General features: G+C 45.6%; 1 protein-coding gene across 2 annotated transcripts; it reads right to left on the reverse strand.

The window, feature by feature from the left end:
• Window positions 1–11740: 11740 nt before the first annotated feature.
• Window positions 11741–21390, reverse strand: LOC104067545 (serine/threonine-protein kinase SBK2). Of its 2 annotated transcripts, none has more exons than XM_009570299.2 (4): window positions 21293–21390; window positions 14105–14294; window positions 13151–13353; window positions 11741–12887 (listed from the first exon to the last, which is right to left on the reverse strand). In XM_009570299.2, exons 2-4 carry the CDS (start codon window positions 14283–14285, stop codon window positions 12318–12320), a joined length of 954 nt encoding a protein of 317 aa, XP_009568594.1. In that variant the 5' UTR covers window positions 14286–14294; window positions 21293–21390; the 3' UTR covers window positions 11741–12317. The 2 variants fall into 2 exon arrangements, with proteins under 2 accessions (XP_009568594.1, XP_053915586.1); XM_054059611.1 differs by lacking the exon at window positions 21293–21390 and adding an exon at window positions 21116–21253.
• Between the last annotated feature and the right edge of the window lie 568 nt (window positions 21391–21958).

Consider the following 21958-nt stretch of genomic DNA (forward strand, 5'->3'; position numbering starts at 1 on the left):
CTGTAAAACCCTTTCTCAGGAACTAGTCATAGCTATTCTCTGATCATTAGTCTACTCAACAGCGCATAAGGAACAACGATGTGGGCATGTGAAGACAATGAGCTCCTCATCTGTGAGGCCGTGAAGTTTGCTTCAAGACATGTTTTGGCTGATTTTCTGTTCTTAAATAATTCTTTTTAAGTCCCAGAAGACAGCTGAGAAATTCCTATCTTTAATCACTGCCCAAATATGACTGGTTAGTTAGTGCTTGCTTGATGACCTATACTGAAGGGTGAGTTTTAGTCTTTTAATCTAAGCTATATGTCTCTACATAAGCTCTTCCCCAGCCTGCAGTTAGTCAAGTAGTGACCCTTAGTTCCTAATTGCAACAAAATGATCTGGCAATGAAAACATGGGTATGTTTGTCACTGAAATAAATACATGTTTGGGTCACAAAGACAAATAAAGAAAAAGCTAATATTAATGAGAGAAAGATGCAAAGCAATGGCTTTGCAAATAAGCATAGAAATTTCTGCTAGCATCCCTGGAGATCATGAAATAAAGGAAAGAAAGAAAAGAAGCTGAACACCAGCCATCCTAAAGTAAGCCTGCTTTGCAAATGGTCTGGTTTTGCTCTTAGTATTTCACCTCTAGTGAAAAGTTACCCATTTCTCTTCTTTACCTTCATCTGACCAGGATTACCTACAGGAGAACAGTGATTTCCCCCCACTATTGTCCTCAGACATTAAGAACAAGCTAAAAGTTTAGAAGCAGGGATGTGAAATCCATCAAAATCCAGCCTGAGCATTCATTGGTCCTGAACTGCTACTCTCCCCTGTGTGATTCTAACATATGGATGCTACTGTGATAGCCCAAGCCACCCTCCATCAGCAAGCAGAAAATAGTACCTAGTGCCAGTGAAGAACAACAAAATCTGTATCAGAGCTTGGAAAAATATGTAGCCATACCAAAAATCAGTAATACAGGAAACAGGACATGGGTCCATGCAAGCATTGGTCCCCCTGCTTTCTGCAGCATTAAGAATTTAGAGCTTATACGAATTGCAAGGAGGTATACACTTAACATTGCTGATATAAGATACAAAAGGCATGACCATAGACTGGTCTATTTTAGTTAAGACAAGAGAGATTAGCCATTAAGTGACCCAGAAAGGAGCTACCAGAGCTGCTCAGAGGAAACTGTTTTGACCGGAGAGGTATTGGTTTTGGTGCCTTTCTTTCACTGTGAATGCAACTCCGGTAATAGACATGCACCAAATATTCTGCTTCTGTGGAACTACTGTGTGAGGTTGTTTAGACAGATATCTTTGTTAAACTTCACGAACTATTAAATAACCAGCACAACATAAATGACTGCAGCTACAGCAAAATGGTAATGTCTTTGGATGAGAACAACTTAAAGATTCATGTCATTCTTTCTATAATTATTTGATCTGTGGCAAGAGATATGGAATTTAAGTCGCAAGTATGAAATTCAGGTTCATTCTAGAGTGAGGACAGGGCTCTGTCCGTATCCACACCTAGCATACTCAAAGCATTAATTCCCTAGATGGTCCAGGAAATGCCCAGCTATTCAGCTGCATAGATGAGGCAATGGGCTGATCTGAGACAGTGGACCGACTTGATACAAGCAGTTTTACTGAATTCCTAGCCACCTTCACAAGTAAGTGTTTGACTAATTGCTGCAGGAGTGCCCAGGTGGGAATTTTGCACCATGCTGCAGATCTCCCCAGGCAAGTCCTGCTGTGCCTAGACCAGCTGCTAATGTTTCAGTGTCTGATTAACATGCTGGGTGGAGAATCTGGCCATCCCAGAGACTTCTAGGGGGATTCTGATATAGCATTGACCAAGCTGCACCTAAGTCTCACTTAGGGACTAAAGAAATAGTCTTCTAGAGCCATGAAACTCATCACAGCCCTCTGTGCAAAGAAACTGATGCAAGGTCTCTTGTGGATGAACTCTAAGGAGTATTATAGTCTGCTCCTGTACTTAGGTGGCAAAACCCAGAAAGCTCTATTGAAATTCTTCTTATGTTGGTTGAAATCACATAGTAGTGAAAACAAAACAGGCAACATTGATTCTGACCTCTGGAGGCAGTGGAGTGTTGGCACACACAATGGGAAAGCAATGGCAACAACGGTGCAGGCAGAGTAAGGAGTCCGGTGAACTGTAAATTCAAGACAAAGTGGAAGGAATCCAAGGCTCCTGTTTCAAAGAATACAGTCCCAAGCTGTAGTCCCGGGGTGGGAGATCATGGTAGGAAGGCAAGGAGTGGAAAGGAAAATGAGAACTCAGGGTCAGGACTTCCAATTCCTTGCCTAAACCTTGGAGAGCACTGACAGCTCTACTGGTTAAGGAGACCTGAAGTCAGAATTATGGACTACTGTTCCCTGCTCCAGCCTGCTGGGTGACCTGAGTTACAATGCAAGAGTTTGTGTCCAGATTTCTCATCAGTGAGGTTTCCGCCTATTGAACCAAACAGAGCCTTGATGGTGGGTAGCCAGTTACCTTCCGCTCTTGAGGTCTCATCATTCCTATGGCCAGTGCCACCTGGCAGCCCCCCCACATACCACATGCCATAAACTCATCTCTCTCCCACAGTGACAGAAGGAAGGGAAAGGACAGGGGCATCCTGTTACAGCCAGGTCTCTGCCAGCCCTCTCCAATTCCTGACATGCCCTTGTGCAGATAAGAACCAGTGGGAGGATGGCAGGCTGCTCAGGGGCAGGGCAGAACTGCTGTGTATCATGGCTTCCACTTAATCCCCAGATTTCCTTTATGGAGCAGTCCAGAAGAGGCCAACCAGTTCAGCAGCCCAGCAACAGTAAACTCAAACACAGATTGACAATGGGGGCCTTCAAAGACATGCAGAGAACCACCAGGAGGCCCAGCTTCCCTCCACCCTAACCTCCTCCAACACTGGGAATAGAAGCCGCCCAACCTGACTGATAAGTCCACTCCTACCCTACCACCAGCAGTAACCAACCAGCAGCTGCACTTCATGCAAATGTTCTCTTATGTTTCAAGCAAAGTTATAAACAGTCCTGGTGGGATAACGGTGCTACAGTCTTCTCTGAAGTACAATTAGCAGTATGAGCATGAAGGAGGGGAACCTGAGAACATAAGTGCATGTCTGTTCTTGAGACAACTCCGCAAATTGGTGGTGCAAGGATATGAATTGATTCAAGTAAGTCATGAGTGAAAGGGAGCAGTATCTCTCCCAGCTAGGTGAAGGGAGTTATTGAGTTGTACACTGAGCACCCTGTATTGTTTCTTGAGAGCGTGAAGTCTTTCAGGGCTTTCTATGAAGGGATACTTCTTTTGCAGCAGGATGATCCTGAAATAGTGGATGGGCAAGTGACACAGAGTCCCTAGTAAGTGCCTTTCTTCAGCATAAGAGACATTAGTCCAAAGTAACATGAGCACTGCAATGTTCTCCAAGTCCCATATGCATGGAGCAGCTTTCACCACTCAGCTAATCCAGACCCTTTAGCATAGCACTATGACTGTCATGCTTCTGTGATACACGTGTGGCTGCATGACATAATGCTATGAGCCCTGGGTTCAGACAGTCTTGTCTCTGTCTGTGATCAGATCTGTGGTCAGATCCACCACAGAAATCTGGGGTATAGTAGAATGCCTGCACTCAGTCTGTATTGACCAGTCCAAAGGCATGGAGTTTCACCATCTGCTCATCTTGCTTAGCTTCAGGGGCTGGGACATGTAAGCACATCCACACTCGTGAACCTCAGGGAACCTGTAGGTGATACAGGTCTTAGCATATCATAAAGTTACAAGCAATTAAATGTGTTTTGGTTCCTACCAAGAGGGCTGAGCAGCCGGAGGTAGTCCAGCACCTCTGGAGAGGTGGGGCAGCTAAAGCAGAGAGAGGCTTTGCAGAAGAAAGTGTCAAGAATTAAGGCTGCCTGTGATACCCCTGGCAAATATAATTATGAGCTATCTCTGCATTTGGCAATCTCTTCAAAATTTACTGTCCTAAAGAGGAAGATGAAGTTATTTCAAAAGACAGAGCTTCAGCTGCAGTAACTGTTAATGGCAGAACAAGGGGATATGAAAGTTGTTGCTTTTTCCCTGCCTGGCTTTGGAGGGAGCAGATTCAGCAGATGTCAGCCAGTGTCCACACATTGCTGTCCTTGCTCTGCTTTCATCTCCTATTCAGTCAGTGGAAGAGAAGATAAATGGCCAAGGCAAGCGCAGAGCAGTGCTGAGGACAAGGACAAGGGACTCAGAGCTGCCTGCTCAAGCAGTGGTTTGCAGACATCTCAGCAGCCTCTAGTCACAACAGGACTGCTTACTTGGAAGCCAGCTCTACGTAGCTAGAGGTCAAGTGACACAAAATAAAAAACAGGCTGTTTTATCACTTAAGCTAAATTCTCTCCTAAGCACCTCACTTAAATAAATCTGCACGGAATGTCTTTCTCATTGTCCCCTAGGAAACCTGTCAACAAAGTTCATGTGGAATCTGCACTCCATCAGAGTTAGCACAGAGAAGATGTCTACCAGAGCCCAGCGTGATAGCAAGCGCCTTGTGTGATTCCACCCTGAGATACAAGACCCAGCCAGCAACACAAGTCCTTGGCACGGGGGCAGCTTGTAAACAGCAAAGAAGGGTTAAAAGTGCAATTAGTCCATGTGACAACTGTGACCACCTTCTGTCACCACTCTGGGCCAGGCCAAATTCCCCTTCCTCCCTCTCTTGCACAAAGCTGGGCCAAGGCACAGGGCTTATAGTCATGCCCAGCTGCCTGTCAGCCCAGGGAAAAAACAATAAACACAAACACAGCAACAGGCAGGCCTGTATATGGTCAAGTCCAGACTATTGGCTGTCAGACCTTGCATGGGACATAAGTAGGGAAGTCCAGGATATTTGAACATTGTTATGGGATCTAGTTGTGGTCAGTCTTCTCCCTGTGGTTAATACTGACACAGATAACCCAACACAGCACAAGGAAACTTAAAATTATAGTTTGAGTAGCAAGGTACTGTGCAACCCAAGCTATAGGATGTGGAAAATGGAGGCAGTTTCTTTGATCTCTCTGTCCAAGGCATTTCTCTCTGGTTCATGCATCCCCACTCCGGGGCACAGGATACTGGGGGAAAAAGGCTGATGGCTGAAACTCCATGAGCTATTGCATGTTTCCCAGAGAGGGACCGAGTATCTTCTGAAGCAGCCAGCTCCAGTCCTGCAGCTCTTGGTCCCTTGGCATGGTAACGGGGCTTTATGACTACTCATGGCTTCTCATCTACAGGCAGCTCTAGAAGACATCAGCTGGACTGCAGTCATTGCCAGCTTGCCCCTATGTAAGTAAGAATGAAAGGTGACAAATTCCCACTGGCTGTATCCCCCAGCTATTATTTCTTTACATCCCTGTGCTCAGAGGACACTTGTTCAGAACAGGGTCATTTTATGGTTTTTATCAAAGCTAGTACCTGCATTGTCTTTGGAGTGAAAGTCAAAGCTCAAGAACAAGCAGCATGGGAGGAAGCAGGCATTGACACTATGCAGTCTTGCATCTGCCCTGTAGTGTTCCCTGGCCTGAGATACTTTCCCCACTCATTTTTGGGATCTGGTGCTCAGTCCGTCTGCAGCCTCAAGATTTGACATGCAGAATGGGAAGAGTTGCACAGGAGAGTCAACATACCGTCTTGTTTAGGAGACAAATTTACAAGGGAACTCTGGGGAATATGTAGGATTAGTCTTTCATCAACCTACCTAAGAAACTTCAAGCACAGGCTTAGCAATGGTAGAGCAAGGTTTAAGTGGAGGAGATGTAGGCAACACAGTGTCAGAGTCGATGAGGCAGAAGGAAGATTATATGCTACAAGCCTCTAGAAATGACACCAGAAGCCTAACTGAAGTCATGTAGACTGATACTTTGCCCTGCATTTGGTCACTAGATCAGCTACTCTAAGAGGGACTTTCCTTAGGTGGAGGAACATGTCATTAACATGTAGGTGGAGGACATGTCATTAACTGCATTATCCAACTTGGTCCAACTCTCCCTTTTAGGTCCTGAGTCTAGCCAGCATCACAACACGGTCTATGTGTTGGAGGTATTGCTGACCTGTGGTTTGCCAAAATAATTTGCGTAAGTGTTCTTTTCCACAATCAACATTTTAATTTTAAGATGACTCACCTGTGGCACTGTTTGACCATTATCCTGGCTTGGGCCAATCACTTTCATATCTGCCTGCACTTTCCCATCTCTGCTCTGATCTAGTAAACAACTTCCACCATATCCTACCACACTTCCTAACTGGAAGGTTTGCAGTGACAAAGGGATCTATCCAGTTAACAGATCCAGGCTCAATTCATAACCCTGCCCCTGGAATACCAAAGCACTGGCCCATGCCTTCTCCACACCCTGCAGGCTGTTGTCTTTATCACAGTCCCTAGGCTACTACTGAGTGTGACGATTCACAAGTAATGCGGAGTGTGCGGTGAGGAAGAGGGAGCAGAATCCCTAGTCAGGTGCACAAGGGGATCCAGAAACATAGAGCACAGGTCCTACCAAAAGTCATGGGATCCATGCTCCCAGCCTGTGCATGCAGCATACTATAGTAACCACAGCACTGGGACTTCATGCTTCTTGGACTACAGTTGCTGCAGCCAGATCTCGCACAGCATGGTGAGATCTGTGAATAACCAATAGATCTCTTCGTTCCATTCTGAAGAGGAGTGAAGTATCACATATTTGCCTCCTGTTTAGAGCCATTTGATGCCCTTTTGGGGATGCCACCAGATCCACCCCATACCTTGTGTCACCATTAGTCAAAATTTCGCTGTAGCCAGAACTCACATAGTACAGTAAGCTCTATAATCACCCAATTTATCTCTTCATTCCATCCTGGAGAGGAGTTAACTACCACATCTTTCACTCCCCTTTAGAGTCACCTGATGCCTCTTTGGGGATGATACCAGATCTGCCCCATACCTTGTGCCTACATTAGCTGAAATGTTGCCCTTTACGGTGCCGGGCACCTGGCCAGCACTCCTGCAGCCAGCGGCTGTGTGTACAAAGGACCAGCATGTCTGCACGCAGCCCCGTTCCATTCAGCCTCTCCCAGCAGCTGCTGCAGGGGTGATAAGGATAAGATCTTTTTTCAGATCCCCTGGGCATAGGCTTCAACAGGTCTGTTTATTCATTGATTTAAGAAATCCAGCTACAATGATGATTAAGCCACTGAGAAAAAGAGCCCAGGCTGGGCACTTGGCTCAGGGCTTTTGCTTCTGTGATCACTGTTGTGCTTGCTTAATTACAACCCTGTCCACACCACCATCAAGTGTGCAATGCCATCACAGTGCTGATTTCATCACTTAACTACATATGCACAACTTTCTGGCAGCAGAAACCCCTTCTGCCAACATCTTAGAGACACTGTGATTGAGGAGACAGAGAAACAATCCTGGATATCACTACCGCTCACTGCCAATAGCCTCTGTCACATCACCTTTGTCAGGCAGGTTTGATCCTCATCAGCGTAACTGGCTCCTGCGAAAAACAGCCTTGGTCCTGATGGAGCTGGGCAGCTTGATCTGTTTTCCCTAAGATGCCAGTGTTCCACCACTCCAGATTTGCCTTAATTTGGAAAAACCCTAAAACATTACTAGTCGTTTCTCATCATCCAGTTTTGCATCCTGTTCCCAGCTCTGCTGAGACTACTGCCTCCCTTGCTGAGCAGTTCCAAACCAGAGCTGCTGGGAGCCTCACACATCTCCAGCTGCAACACAGAGTGTCCTCAAATTGAAAAATGTCACAGAATCACAGCATGATTGATACTGGACAGGACCTCTGGAGATTGCCAAGCCCAGCCTCCTGCTCAAAACAGAGACATCTAGGGCAAGTTGACCAGGGTCTTGTCCAATGAGCTTTTCAACATCTCCAAAGACAGAGGCACCACAACCAATGTTCTAATGTTTGGCCACCATCAGCATAAAGCCATTTTCTTATGTTTAAAAGGAATTTCCTGTATTTCAATTTGTGCACATTGCTTCTTGTCCCGTCACCCAGTACTACTGTGAAGACTATGGCCGCATCCTTTTTTTACCTTTCCGTTGATGGTTTATACACATTGATTAGAATAGAATAGAATAGAATAGAATAGAATAGAATAGAATAGAATAGAATAGAATAGAATAGAATAGAATGGGGTAGAGTAGAGTAGAGTAGAGTAGAGTAGGAGTAGAGTAATTTCAGTTGGAATGCACCAAAAACAATCATCCAGTCCTACTGCCTGACCACTTTAGGGATGACCAAAACTTACAGCGTGTTGCTAATGGCATTGTCCAAATCCCTCTTAAGCACTGACAGGCTTGGGGACTGACCACCTCTCTAGGAAGCCCCTTCCACTGTTTGACCACCCCCTACTTAAAGAAATGCATCTTAATGTACAGTCTAAACCTCCCTTGGTGCAACTTTGAACCATCCTCATGCATCCTCACGCTGGATCCCAGGAAGAAGAGATCAGCACCTCCCCCTCCACCTCCTCTTCTCCAGAAGCTGTAGAAAGCAACGAGTTTGCCCTCCAGCCTCTTTTTCTCCAAACTGGACAAGCCCAAAATCATCAGCTGCTCCTTGTAAGATGTTCCTTCCAGTCCTTTTGTCATCTTTGCTTCCCTTTTCTGGATGCATGCAGGTACCTCAACTTTGTTCTTATATTGTGCAGCCTGGAACTGCACACACTACTCAAGGTGAGGCTACACCAACGCTGGATGCAGTAGAATAATCACCTCCTTTGACTGGTTATGCCGTGTTTGATGTATCCCGGGATGAGGTTTGCCCTATTGCCTGCCAGGGCACATTGCTGACTAATATTGAGCCTGCCGCCAACCAGGACCCCCAGATCCGTTCCTGCAAGGCTACCCTCCAGCTACTCCTCTCCGAGTTTGTACTTGTGCATAGAAGTATAAAGAAGTATAAGATCCACCGTGACCCTTCTCTTTTCCAGCCTGAACAGTCCTAGCTCTCTCAGCCTCTCCTCCTCTGACAGTTTTTTTCAGCAGGCAAGAACCCTCATTACTGCAATGTTGTGGCTTACTTGATTGTGTTTGGCTTCAGCCTCTCATGGTTGCTCTTCGACATTTCTCAGATTAAAGTAGGTCATTAGGTAATAAGTATTTTCTACCCAGGATCCTATATTATAACCAAATCACTGTTCAGTCTTCTCATTTCAGACAGTTTAGCTAATTACTTTATTTAAGATAACTTTCTTACAGCCTTAAACCATAGTCCCACCGTGGTTCTTTCCTGAGCTATCTACAGCATTCCAACTTGCCTGTAAATGTGGTGCCATCCTCAGGAGTGCCCTTTGAGGTGTCAAATGCTGATCAGTTCCTCCTACTTCCCACACTCCTATTTAGGCTAGCAGAAATCTTGTTAAGTACTTTTCCCGGAGATTTGGCCATGTTAAATGTGCCTCTTTAGCCTTGCAAGGAGTCCATTAGCCTTTTTGACAGAATAACACAGTGAGAACTCATGCAATCTTGTGTATCTTCTATGACTTGCAAAGTTTTTTCCTGAGTCCTTCTATAAGGATGGCTTTTATTCCTACGTGTTCCTATGTGAATACATTTCTCCTGCCTGTAACACAATGTATTTTGTTTGAATACACCTAATTTACCAAGTTATCCAGGTATCTTTGAGTAGCCTATTCCTCTTGCTGTTTATCACCCTATTCATGTTTGTGTCATCTGCAGGGTTGTACTCACATTGGTTTTGTATTTGCCTTCAAATTGTGGATGGAAATGCTAATTAGTTTTCATTCAATTGTTGATCGCAGCAGAAAACAATCAAAACAACCCAAGAACATTCCCAACTTACAATTATTTCTTCTATCCATTGAAAGCTCTCAACTCAATTAACTTATGCTTTATTGAATTTGCATAGCACATACTTTTAATCCATACAGAATATTGTAATTTTTCTTATATCAATAGGTCACGCCTCACAAAAATTGTCTACCATAATGCTATGAATTTTTTTCATCAAACACAACTTTACTACCAAATAGAACACGGTGTGTCACATTCCACACAGCCATGTTCCCATTCTTTAATTCACTATTAGCAAGCACCTGTATCAGATTTTCCATTATTTTTCACTGGATAGTTGTCAGCTACCTGGCCTACATATCCATTGGTCTTAGGTCTTTTCCATTTTAAATACAGGAATTGTGTCGAGACATTTACATACCTCTGCTATTCCTACAGTACTCAGAGAGTAAATAAAACCAAATCTGGGTAGTATTTATTAATTTTTTGGGTAATGAAAAACTCTAAGAAATGGAAGTGGACAGATGAAAACTGTATCTTGAACAAGGCGAGTACGTTGCTGGTTGACAAGGTAGGGTGGAGATTTGGAAGGAAGACACAAAGGAAAAGCATTGTAGGGAGCAGGAAAAGTAGTAGGAAGATGGTGTTGCCAACAAAGGAATGAATGAAAGATGTTTATAAGGTGATGAGTGGTAGAAAACAAATGTCAGTGGGGAAGCTAAATAATGGTAAACTGCCAGTGGGTGAGAAGAAGCTGGAAAAAAGGAGCTGGAGGCTGGAGAACTACAGTAAAGTGTGTAGACTGGATCTCCTATAGAGAAGATCCGAGGTGAAAGAATAGCTTGTATGCTAGAAAGTATGGTGCTGGAGCACTGCATTTTTAGAAGTTACAAAGTCGCTGAAAACGGAAACTTGGCTGCAGATGTTTTCCACAACAGGATCATGCTAAGAGCTGGAAGGGATTACCAACAGCATAATCCTGGGGACTGGAAAGAGGTACCAAAGTAAGAAGAGGTTCTAACCTTTCCGACCTCTTGTTCTCTCCTTGCTATCTCTTTCTGTGATTAGAATGTGCATATAGGACATTGGGGGATTAGGAGAGGCATGTTGCTGGGGAAGGGTTAAAGTGGTGACAGAAAATGGGAGAAGGCAGGACTTCTAGCCAAGTAAGCAGGCATCTAAAAGAGCATGATGGACATTCTCTTAGGACCATTCTCTTAGGCAGTACAAGAGAACAGGTGTGCTTGGGCTGCATTGGATAGTCTTTGAAATGGTTCCTTGGGAGTTAGGAGAATAGGAGCGTGGTAGTGGAGGTGGCAGTGGAGGCTTGTACAGAGAGGGGCTGGCTGTATGAGGGGGCTGTGGTCGCTGTGGAGAAGGGTTAGGAATAAAAGCAAGGCAAAGGCATAGCACTGCTGGGAGGTATTACTAGGGGAATTTTTCTGGAGGTACAAATTTTTCTGGAATTTGTACAGAAAAATTGATGTGACTTGTGGTTCCAGGTCTTCTGTTAATCTTTCCCAGTGATGCCCAGGCTTATGACAGTGCTGCTGTCTTCTCAGATGAATCATACATATGCGTGCTAGTGGCTGTGAGCTCACCTTTCAACTTGCATCTAAGCAACTTAAGGCAGGCGAGCGGATAGTTGTGCTTTAGCAGGACTGACAGTGTTTGCAGAAAGCCAGATTCCTGAGTGAAAAGAACTAGTGGGGGAAACTTGTGCGAACTGACACTGAGGCTCCTGCTGCTAACAACCCTCCATGCAGAAGAGCCCATCTGTCACCTGGTCCTGAACACAAGGAAATGGGAAGAAACCCACGGCAACTGGCAAGTTACAATGCGTGGTTCTCTCTGTCTCTCTCTCTTCAAAACACCACCTCCACAGCGCCCACCACCTTTTGGGCACCATTACTGGTGTCAGTTACCATACACAGCCACATGATGGAAGATGCCCAGCTCCTCCAGCTCATACACCTGAAGCCACCCTTCAAAGGTCCTGATGGAGGCCCAGGAAGCATCCGGGGTGGCCCCTGCTTTACACGGGTTGTCCTGAGATGGCCACAGGCTTTGTCGTGTTCCTGCTCTCCCACAGCAAGCAGGCCCCACAGACATTTTATTATAAGAATAAAAGAGCCACATACAGAAACATAAACACACATACTCTCCCCTGTTTTGAGGACAAGGCAGCTGCTGCAGCCTGTAAAAACCACCCTAGAGTCCCTGTGGTCAGAAAGCAGGTGGGTGCTTCACATATAGTCATTTCCAAGAGAAAGGAGAAGTTTTCAAAGCCTGAGAAAGCACAAGGGTGTGGCATGGGGCAGCACTGAGCCATGGGGTGAGGACCATCAGCTGGGGAAGGAGCATGGCTCTGTGGTGGCAGGGATAGTGCGATGGAGAAGTTGATCTCTGGGTCACCGTGACCTCTCGCACCCAGGCCAGTGTAATGCCCCAGACCCTGAAGCCTCTGGCAGGCTGAGACCTCTCCCATGGGGAGCACGCTGACCACCCCCATTGGGGAGCAGGCTCTAGGGCTTCACCTCTGCTTCCTCACTGTGTCCATCCTCCAGCCGCCAAGGGCAATCAACATAGCGCAGCGCTCCACTGACAGGGCCACGCTTGGCAGGATCTAAGGCCAGCAGGCTCCGCAGCATCAGGGCAGCCTCAGCTGTCAGACGTTTCCAGTGGCGTGGCAGGTCCTCCTCCAGACCCGTTTCCTGCCACAGCATGAAGTCCTCGAAGAAAGGGTCATCTGGCAGGCTTTGCTCCCAGGGGAAGTAGCCAGTCAGCAGGCAGAAAAGCAGCACACCAAAGGCCCAGGCATCCAAGCTGGTGTCGATGGGCACCCCCTGAGTGTCAGCAGTGTTGCTGAGCTCAGGGGCAGTGTAGGGGATTACCCCAGCCACCAGCTTCAGCTTGGTACCCTTGGGCCGCGTAAGCCCAAAGTCAGTCAGCTTGATGCGCCGGCACTCGGGATCGAAAAGTAGCACGTTCTCAGGCTTGACATCACGGTACACAAGCCCCCGGCTGTGAATGAACTCCAGCGCACTCACGAGCTGCTTGGCACACTGCTTGGCGGCTGGCTCAGGGATCCCATCCTGCACGGGAAGACAGACAGGCAGTACAGTACACACAGGGCATCTTGGCAGCCTTGCCAGTTGGCCTCTCACCTGCATGCTCTGCACTGGGGAAGACCTTTGCATTTCTGGACTTGCAAGTGTGATGCTGCTTCAAGGCTGCAGACCCCAGACAGGAGAGACCCACAACCCACTGCCTTTATCTCCCTCCCTCTGACCCAACCAACCTCTACAGGGGCCAAACACTACAGCCTCAGCCCCCATGACCTTATAGTAGCACTCACTCGGGGTTTGATGATAGATATGAGGTCTTTGTGCAGTGCTGGTTCGTAGAGGAAGCCATAGTACTGGCTGGACTCGATGGCAATTCCAAACATGCCAATGATGGCAGGGTGGGTGGCGAGGGAAAGCGCCACACAATACTCATACAGAAAGGTGTGCAGCTTGGTACTGGCTTTGGGCAGCAGTTTGAGAGCCATAGGAGTCCCTGGGGATGGGAAAGAGTGGGTTAGACTTCCCTGAAAGTCACTCACACCAAGGCCAGCCAAAGAGGGCACTAAGCAGCCATGGGTCCAGACACACAGCTACAGGTCTCTCGCCTGGCACTTTGTGTGACTATATCCTGTGGACACCAGATCTGGGAGCAGGAACTGCTGCTGCTGTGAGTTTTAAGCCAGTCAGTACATGCACAGGAGTACTGGGCAGAGGAATGGAAATTCAGTCTATATGAGCCCATCAGTGTGAGCTGGGACTACTGGGAAAGAGGGTCCTGTGGGCACTCATAGGCCAATGGCCTTGGCCAACCCCACCTAGGACCTCCACTCATACTCTCGGTCTGTGGACCTGAGGGCGCTATTTAAGCTCAAGTTTGAGACTTCACTCCCTGCCTGGGCTGTGTGGTGGGAGTGCTGGTTTCCAGCTATATCACATCCACACCCGTACCTAGACCTGAACCCTATTGATCCTGACTTGTGGACTAAGTTCCTGGCTTGACCTTGGACCTGTCTCATCACTATAACCTTGCCTGATGATCTGGGCTGCCCTCTAGCATCACTTGCTCTCTGTCTGGGTGCAATGGAATAGTCCCAGGCTGGGGAGGTCCCTGTCCCACCTGCCTCGTTGGCGACCTTCCACCATACCTGGTCCATTGTCTCAAGGAACCATCAGCCCACCCAGTGCCCTGGCAAGTGAGGAGGAGACAAGGCACAGTAGCTCACAGAGTGCAATAGGTTCCTTACCTCTCTGCCTGTGGGTCACTAGCATCACATGGCCATACTTGCCCCTGCCCAGCTCACGAATAACCTCATAGTGTTCGGACACCTCAGTGCGCACCAGACTTTGAGCCGTGATCTCCAGGAGCTCATCTATCATAGTTGGCGCCACTCTCCCTGCTGCTGCTGCAGCTGAGCTCTCGGCCATCACTGAGCACTGCAGAAACACCACAGCCTGAGTCAGGAACATCACAGCACACACAGAGAAAAGCAGATCAGACATGCCATACAATTCATGCTGTGGCAGGACATGTTTCTGCCACTTGGAGCCTGAGCACTCTTGTCGCTGTGCTAGAGTCTATCTTCTGCTTTTATACAGTAGACCTTTATGCAAAGTCCATCATCATGATAAAAAGGTCCCTGTACCAAAAGGAACTTCCCTCAGCCCTCTAATCCTTTCTGGCCTCCAGACAGGTGCTTGTCTCTCTCTAATTGTAATCCCTGGAGTCTCTTATTTCGAAGACCCAGATCACCTTTTCCATGTGTGTACTAAAGCTTGGCCTTCCAGACCTCTTCTTATTCTACTCTCCAAGGTATTAGACAACACCAAATGTTAACAGAGTCCCAGATTACCCAGTCTTCTTGTTCTCATTAGCCTATTGCAGCAGACCATGTTTCTCTACACATCTACTGCTTATTGAAGAAAGCAGCAGAGACAGACATGTCCATTACACAGAGGCACAGCTAGCCCATGATAAAGAATGGACTACTAGTCAGTGGCAGTATGCCCTGATCAAGCCAAAGGGAGCTCAGTACCTTATGACTGCTGACACTTCTGACCCAAAGGCACTCATTTATGCAGCCAAGAAATCTTAGCAGGAAGAGAGCTTGGCTATCAATAGCATTTTGAGTTACAGACAGCTGCTTCAGGCCCATTTTGGAGAAATGCTTTTTTCAGTCCTCCCAGACATCTGTAAGGCAGCATTTTAAGGCACCTGTGGTGGCATTCTCCCCCAGACTACCTCCTTGTGCTCTGAACAGAGGCACCTCAAGCCTGGGAGGCTCACCTGGCTTTGGAGTAAGGTCATAGAACTACAGAGTCACAGGATGGTCAAGATCAGAAGGCATCTCTGAAGCCAGTGCAAGATCCCGCTCAAAGCAAAGTTAACTAAAGCAAGTTGCTCAGGACTGTGTCCAGTTTGGTTTTTAATATCTCCAAGGATGGAGACCCCACAACCACTTTGGGCAATTTCTTTCACTGCTGGATCACTTTTACTGTAAAAAAAGTCTTTTCTTATGCTTAAATAGGAGTTTTGTGTTTCGATCAATTGCCTCTTTTCTTTTCACTCAGTATCAGTAAGAAGATTTTGGCTGTGTCTTCTTTACACCTTCCTATCATGCATCAATAAGATGATCTTCTTGACCCATTTCATCTCAAGGCTGAACAATTCCCAACTCTCTTTAACCTCTCCTTATATGAGAAATGATGCAGTATCCTAATCATCTTCATGGACTTTTCCAGATTTGTTCAAATACATCCACACCTCTCTTTTCCTGAGGTGTCCAGAACCGGACCCACTGTTCCAGACGTGACTTCACTATTGCTGAGTAGAGGGGAAGGTCGCCTCCCTCAACCTGCTATTAACACTTTGCATAATGCAGATCAAGATTCAACCCAAGAACCTGAGGGCTGCAGCATTCTTGGATGAGCCTACAACAGTGTGCAGTGAGGTAAAGCTGTGGTATAAAACCAGTGGCTCACCTCTGCACCTACAAATTCAGGATCTCTTCCCATGAAACATTCTGATTCACATGACGCCTTCTGGAAGAGGGAATGGGGCCTCGCATTGCTAAAAAGGAAGATATCATCCTAGGAATATGAGTGGCAGCAGAAGAATGAGGCCTTTTCCTTTAGATTTTACACTGCTCTATCTGCAATCAGAACATATTACAGTTCCTTCAACTCCCAGCCCCTACTAATACTAAATGTGGTCATTCTTATGAACCCTAGAAAACCTAGGAAAAAACTACAAAAAGGTTGGATTTGTATTGGAGAACGGGACTACTTGTAGGAGAATTCCCTTCCCTTCCCTTCCCTTCCCTTCCCTTCCCTTCCCTTCCCTTCCCTTCCCTTCCCTTCCCTTCCCTTCCCTTCCCTTCCCTTCTTTCCTCAATTACATTGCTAAATCTTATTCAATTCAGAAGTACCAAGTAATTGACTCTACTTTTCTGCACAGGCTTTGGCTTGGTGTGAGAGCAGCCAAAGTTAGTACAGTCTGTAGAGAGTTCCATACTGAACAAGTGCATGCATGGGAGGAGATGAATGGAAGTCTGGGAGAAACTCAAAGGGAAAGCTGGTCTGGAAAATATTTTAGAGACTTTGCTTTGATGTCCTTCTGTCTGCTGCCCAGCTGGCAGAGATTTCAAAATTCCACACAGCAAGGGCATCACAGAACCCACAAAAGCTCCCACTCTGTCTCTGACATTTCCAAACCGGTATTCTTGAAAAGAAAGCTGCAAAAAACTTTTAAAGAGTTCTAGCTAGGAATAAACTTAAATATAACAGACCTTTGAAAGACACAGACCTCCACTTGATATTAGATAGGCTAAAGCTACACCAACTAGGGAGTGGAATGACAGGAGAGATGTCTACTTGTCTTGTGCAGAACACATGAGATTTCAAATTGTGAAAAAAAAAATCAAAAGATCTCTTCTGTGAGGCAGTGTTTCTCCTATATCAAATTGGTCATATGCAAGTTCTTGTCAGCAAATGGTTCATGACCATCTCAGATAACCTAATTTCTCAAACTTGAGCTAATTAAAACTTCTTCCCTTGTAGGCTGGCCACCTGTTAGTGCTACCTAACCTAAAGCTTAGAATCTTCTCGTTGAATCCACTGAATATATTATTCCATAATGAAATAATTTGCAAATAGCTATTTACTAATCTCTTTTTATACTCATTGAATTATTTACTATATTTGTCATATATTCTATTTTTTTTAATATGCTTCATTAATACTCTCCTATTTACTGTGTGAAAACTTGGCTTTGTAAACGGGAGGATATGCTTCTCTGTGTATTCTTGGTTCTCACTCCAGCTTTGGGAGTCAAAACATTTCTGTTCACAAATATCAAAATACCCAAAACGCTCTTCCGCTCCACATTTCAAGTGACTACAACACAGGTGGCCAGGATCCTTATTGCACTCATGGTCTCACAGGCATGGGAGGGCAGATTATCTGGGTACAGAATAGAGCATCTAAGTGAAATAGTCAGCTTGGAAAAATAAGCCAGTCAGAGGGTATGGGGAGAGTGTCTTGAGGGACAGTGACAATCCTGTGAGTCTGATCAGGGCTCCATATGAAGGAAGCCCCGGCTGCAGTCACTCCAGAGCAGTTTTCGGGCTTACTGCCTTTGAGGAAACTGATTACAGGACATAATCCATACTTCAGGAAACAGCCAAAGTCATCACATCTTTCTCTGAGATACCATCGCCATTAACTAGGAACCTAAGTGAGGACCAAATTTGGGTCACCACTAAGCAGAGCTTGCATGGGTGCTCCACACCTACCTCTGTTACCTTCTAAAGTGCCATTTGCCTTTTACAGACTGACAGGTACTGGATAGGATGCCACCAGGACACTGGCCAAGATGCACTCACCATCTGGTTGTGCTGCATTGAAGGGAGTAGGCAGGGTCCTTTTCAAAACTATTCTTTCCTTCACTATCCTTTCTGTGTTACATTCCTGCTGGAGGTCCTAGTTTGAGGCTGTTGACGTGAAAGAAACCGTTAATTCCCCACAAATACTCTCTAATTACAATAGCAAGAAACTCACATCCTTTCCATCATTAGGAGATGCTTCCCACCTTCTTAAGGAGCTAGCCTATGGAGATACAGTGTCTTAGTCTACCTAATGTTATTTTAGCTCTTCAACCAAAATTATTAATATATTGGGTCCAGAAAAGTAAAGAGCCACAGACAGTGTAATCTCTATATAACAGAGATGGCGCTATCACAGAATCACAAAATCACAAGGTTGGAAAGGACCCATTGGATCATCGAGTCCAACCATTCCTAACACTCCCTAAACCATGTCCCTAAGCACTTCATCCACCCGTTCCTTAAACACCTCCAGGGAAGGCGACTCGACCACCTCCCTATGCTATGCTATGATGACAGATACAATCACAGAGACATTTAGGCTGAAAGGGACCTCTTGAGATGATCTAATCCAATTCCCCTGTTCAAGTAGAAGCTGCTGAAACAGATTATCTAGGAAGGTGTCCAGTCAGGTTTTTAGTATCTCCACAGAAACTCCATAACCTCTCTTGGCAATCTATCACGCTGTTTGACCACCCTCAGAGGAAAAAAAGGGAGAGCAAAAATGTTTGCTTGTGTTTGCTTGTGTTTAGATGGAAGTCTTTGTCCTTCAGTTTGTGTACATTGCTCCTTGTCCTGTCAATGAGCACTAATGAAAAGAGTACTGCTGAAGCCTCACAATTTTTTATGCCCCCCATGTTAAAACACTGACTGCTCCTAGAGGAATTCCTCCTATAAAGCATTCAGTTAGAATTATTCTCTGCCTTATGCTGTGGCCCTAAAATCTGTTTTTGCAGGAAAGTCACCCCGAGAAGCTGCATTATCCATTATGAGTCCAGAGTTCTTCTGAATTGCTGGGTGGTTGGGGGAAAACTGCTTCCTCTTCACGTTCCTTTCTGGGTGTTGCCTACCCTGTTTCTACCTGAACACTTTTGCACCACCCTTAATAACATACACTTTGCTCAAATGGGCTTAGTTATCAAGTAGTTCAGATCACTTAGTGACTCCATTGGTCTCAAACCAACACCTTCTATCTAGAGGCTGTGCTAGGACCCTACATGTATGGGTTTCTCATCCAGCTCTAAATTGCTGGTGGGAGTTTAGAGCAGTTATCAGCCTGGTATTGTTTCACACATCTGCCAGAAATGTCCTATTCACTGATCATTCTCTGCAAGCCAGCTGTACAAATTCATCCTGGTGTTGGTCAAAAACAATAAGCGAAACATTTTTAATGTATTAAAAAATAAGCCCAGTATAGTGGAATGTATTGTATTTTATTGATGTCCTTACCATACACAATTAATTTTGTTAAATCCTGACTCTGTTATAATAATTTCACCTTTGTCAATGATCTAGAAGAAAGCACTGAAATCATCCATAAAATATCTACACTTGACACAAGAATGGTTTGGGTAGGTAATGTATTCCTTGGTAAAACTAATGCCCATACACACACACACACAAACTAAAGTGTTTCAAATGACAAAAAAAGTCAGGAATTTAGTCTGCATTGAGTCACAGGAAAAAAAAAAAAAAAAGAAATGTCATATTAATCAGAGAAATCTAAGGGCTTTATGCTGCTTTGTAGATAAAATGGGCACTGCATAAACCCAGAAATGTAGATCTAGTATAGCCTCACTACCATTGTAGTCCTTAATATGTAGGACGACAAAGCATTGCACTAGAAATAATCTACAGTGATACAGATATATATCTTAATGGTAGTGATACAAGTCTAAGAGAATAACAGTAAAAAGGTTACTGATGCTGCAGATTCCACTTTTGCATTCACTCTACTAAAGACAATGCCCAAAAAGCATCAAATGCAGGGAACATCAGAAGCGAGAGGCAAACTATAATTTTCCATTTTCCATATGCTAAATTAAGAAAATAAGCTTCATTGTAATCAAAACAATAGATATAGTTGTTCAGCTTTACATAGACTAAGATAAACTACAACAGGAGAAAAGATCCATTCTGAGATGACCTGCCTCTTACACTGAACTCTAGTTTCTGCGGCCTCTTATACTGAACTCTAGTTTCTGTGGAGGTTCCTACACACAGATGCCCTGAGACAGTCTGAAATTTAATCTCTGAAAATCAGCTGAGTTAGGAAAGCTGTATTTCTGAAGAGCTGGCCACCTGCTAATGACTTCTGCATTAGAATTGAGAATAACACACACCAGTGGATTTTGTATTTTTATTAGAAATGCGTTCCTTCCATTTGCTTTGGTTTTCACTCTTCTTTTATCTACCTTTTTTAATGATAGTTTTTTTGAACGTTAAAAACCTACTGGTGTGAAAGTAAAGGGTAAATGTCCTGAACTTTTTTGCAGGCCAGCTGATGGATCAGCACAATTAGCTATTGGATGTTTTCTATCTTTTTACAGCATCGGTGAGACTGTAGGTCAGCAAACTAGCACTGGTATCCACAGTTTGACCAAAAAAGGACCAGAGAAGAATCATGAGAATGACAACAGGGCTGACAGCTACAGGGGGAACTTCTTGGGGGGCAGCCTTTTTAGATTATCAAACAGATAGTGAAGAATCAATGCTACCATCTGTATGTACATTTGTTGGTACTAGAAATCCACTAAAGAGGGCTTTCTCAATTAACTAAAGGCATTGTAATAAAAGCAATAGCTGAATCTGAAACGAGGCAATTTCAGACCTCAATTGTGGTGCAGATTTTATGAAGAAGGATATTTGCCCCCGAAAATCTCATCAAACAATATGGAAGAATATCTCTCCATCTCTGTAACTTTTAACTCAAGAACGGCACAGTTTTCCCCACTAAAAGTATAATCTAGTGCAAACCATATTTAATAGAGGCAAGAGATCAGAACAGATTATCACAGTGGTTGTTTCTGGCCTTATTGCTGATAGATTTATGAGCTTCTTTCTAAAACTGGTCAGCAGGATAGTGCTTAACCTCACTGCATAGAACCGCATGACTGTCCCTTTAGCAGAACTGCGTATTGCTCTTCTCAGGCAGAAACACCTAACAGCAGTTGCCCCGTAAACCATTCCCGAGCAAGCAATATACCATGATATCCATACAGAAGCCTCATCGGACATAAATTGGTAGCAATCTCACTGGGACCAAGCCACATCACCCCCTCCTCCCAACCAACCCACTGGTACCGCCGCACTGTGCCACTGGACACAACGGAACACAAAACAACCTTTTGGGGCAAAGCTAGCTAATGAGCTCACCATCCACCAGATATGGGAAAGAGGAGCACTCCACGCTGTGCCAGAGTCTCCAGAACTGGTTCATGAAGGACTGGTGCCCAATTGTGCCCGTTTATGATCCTGCCCAGGCTCTTTCATCCTGCCATTTCTGTAACTTCTCTTCCCACACTCCCTCCCAGTCCGCACCAAGCCTCTCACCTCCTCCAGCTGCGCAGCACTGACGGCTGCCTGTGGATTGCCTCTCTGCCCCTGCTGCAGCCTCTGGGCTGGGTTGAGCCTGTGCCGAGCAGCCGGAGGGGCTGCCAGGCATTACTGGGCTAAGCGTGACGCTCCGCCTCTTCCCCATGGCTCTGGTCCTGGGGGCACGCTGCCTCCCTGCTGAAGGTGACCTCTGGGGGGGAAGAAAAGAGGAGGAATGGTTAAGGAAAGGGGCTATCCTTCTGCTCTGTTTATGGAGAGGAAAGTGTTGCAGGGATCGGGGTGGGTTAGTTGTTTCTGCTCTAGCCATACCATCATAATCCCCAGGGACCCTTGGACAGAACCACCTTTCTCAGCCTTTCCCTCCAGCTTGGGCTCTCCCTACAGCTAATGGAGCAAAGCAGCTCCTTGGGCTGGCGTGTGGTTCTTGTACTGGGACTGTGCTGAGTAAGGGTACATCCCTGATGGCAGAGTTTAGAATGACCATGAGCTGCCAGCTCTTGCTCTGGGTCATCAAGGGGGCTGAAGACATGTCAGTCCCAATTGCTTGTGTCAGCAAACATCATAGACCAGGTGTAAACTGTAGCAGCTTCAAGGTGCCTTCACAGGGCCTGGTGGGTCAGTCTCCTCACATAGCTCGGTACTACAGAGCACTATGGCAAAGCT

Source organism: Cuculus canorus, chromosome 2 (assembly GCF_017976375.1).
Source record: "Cuculus canorus isolate bCucCan1 chromosome 2, bCucCan1.pri, whole genome shotgun sequence".
In the NCBI taxonomy this organism is placed as follows: Eukaryota; Metazoa; Chordata; class Aves; order Cuculiformes; family Cuculidae; genus Cuculus; species Cuculus canorus.

What these genes read in the sequence shown, in the direction of transcription:
- LOC104067545 (XM_054059611.1), bottom strand. An exon ending in AGTGACCCACAGGCAGAGAG is followed by an intron (nt 13,354 to 14,104) that starts GTAAGGAACCTA and finishes TCCCATCCCCAG; the next exon opens with GGACTCCTATGGCTCTCAAA. An exon ending in TATCTATCATCAAACCCCGA is followed by an intron (nt 12,888 to 13,150) that starts GTGAGTGCTACT and finishes CTTCCCGTGCAG; the next exon opens with GATGGGATCCCTGAGCCAGC.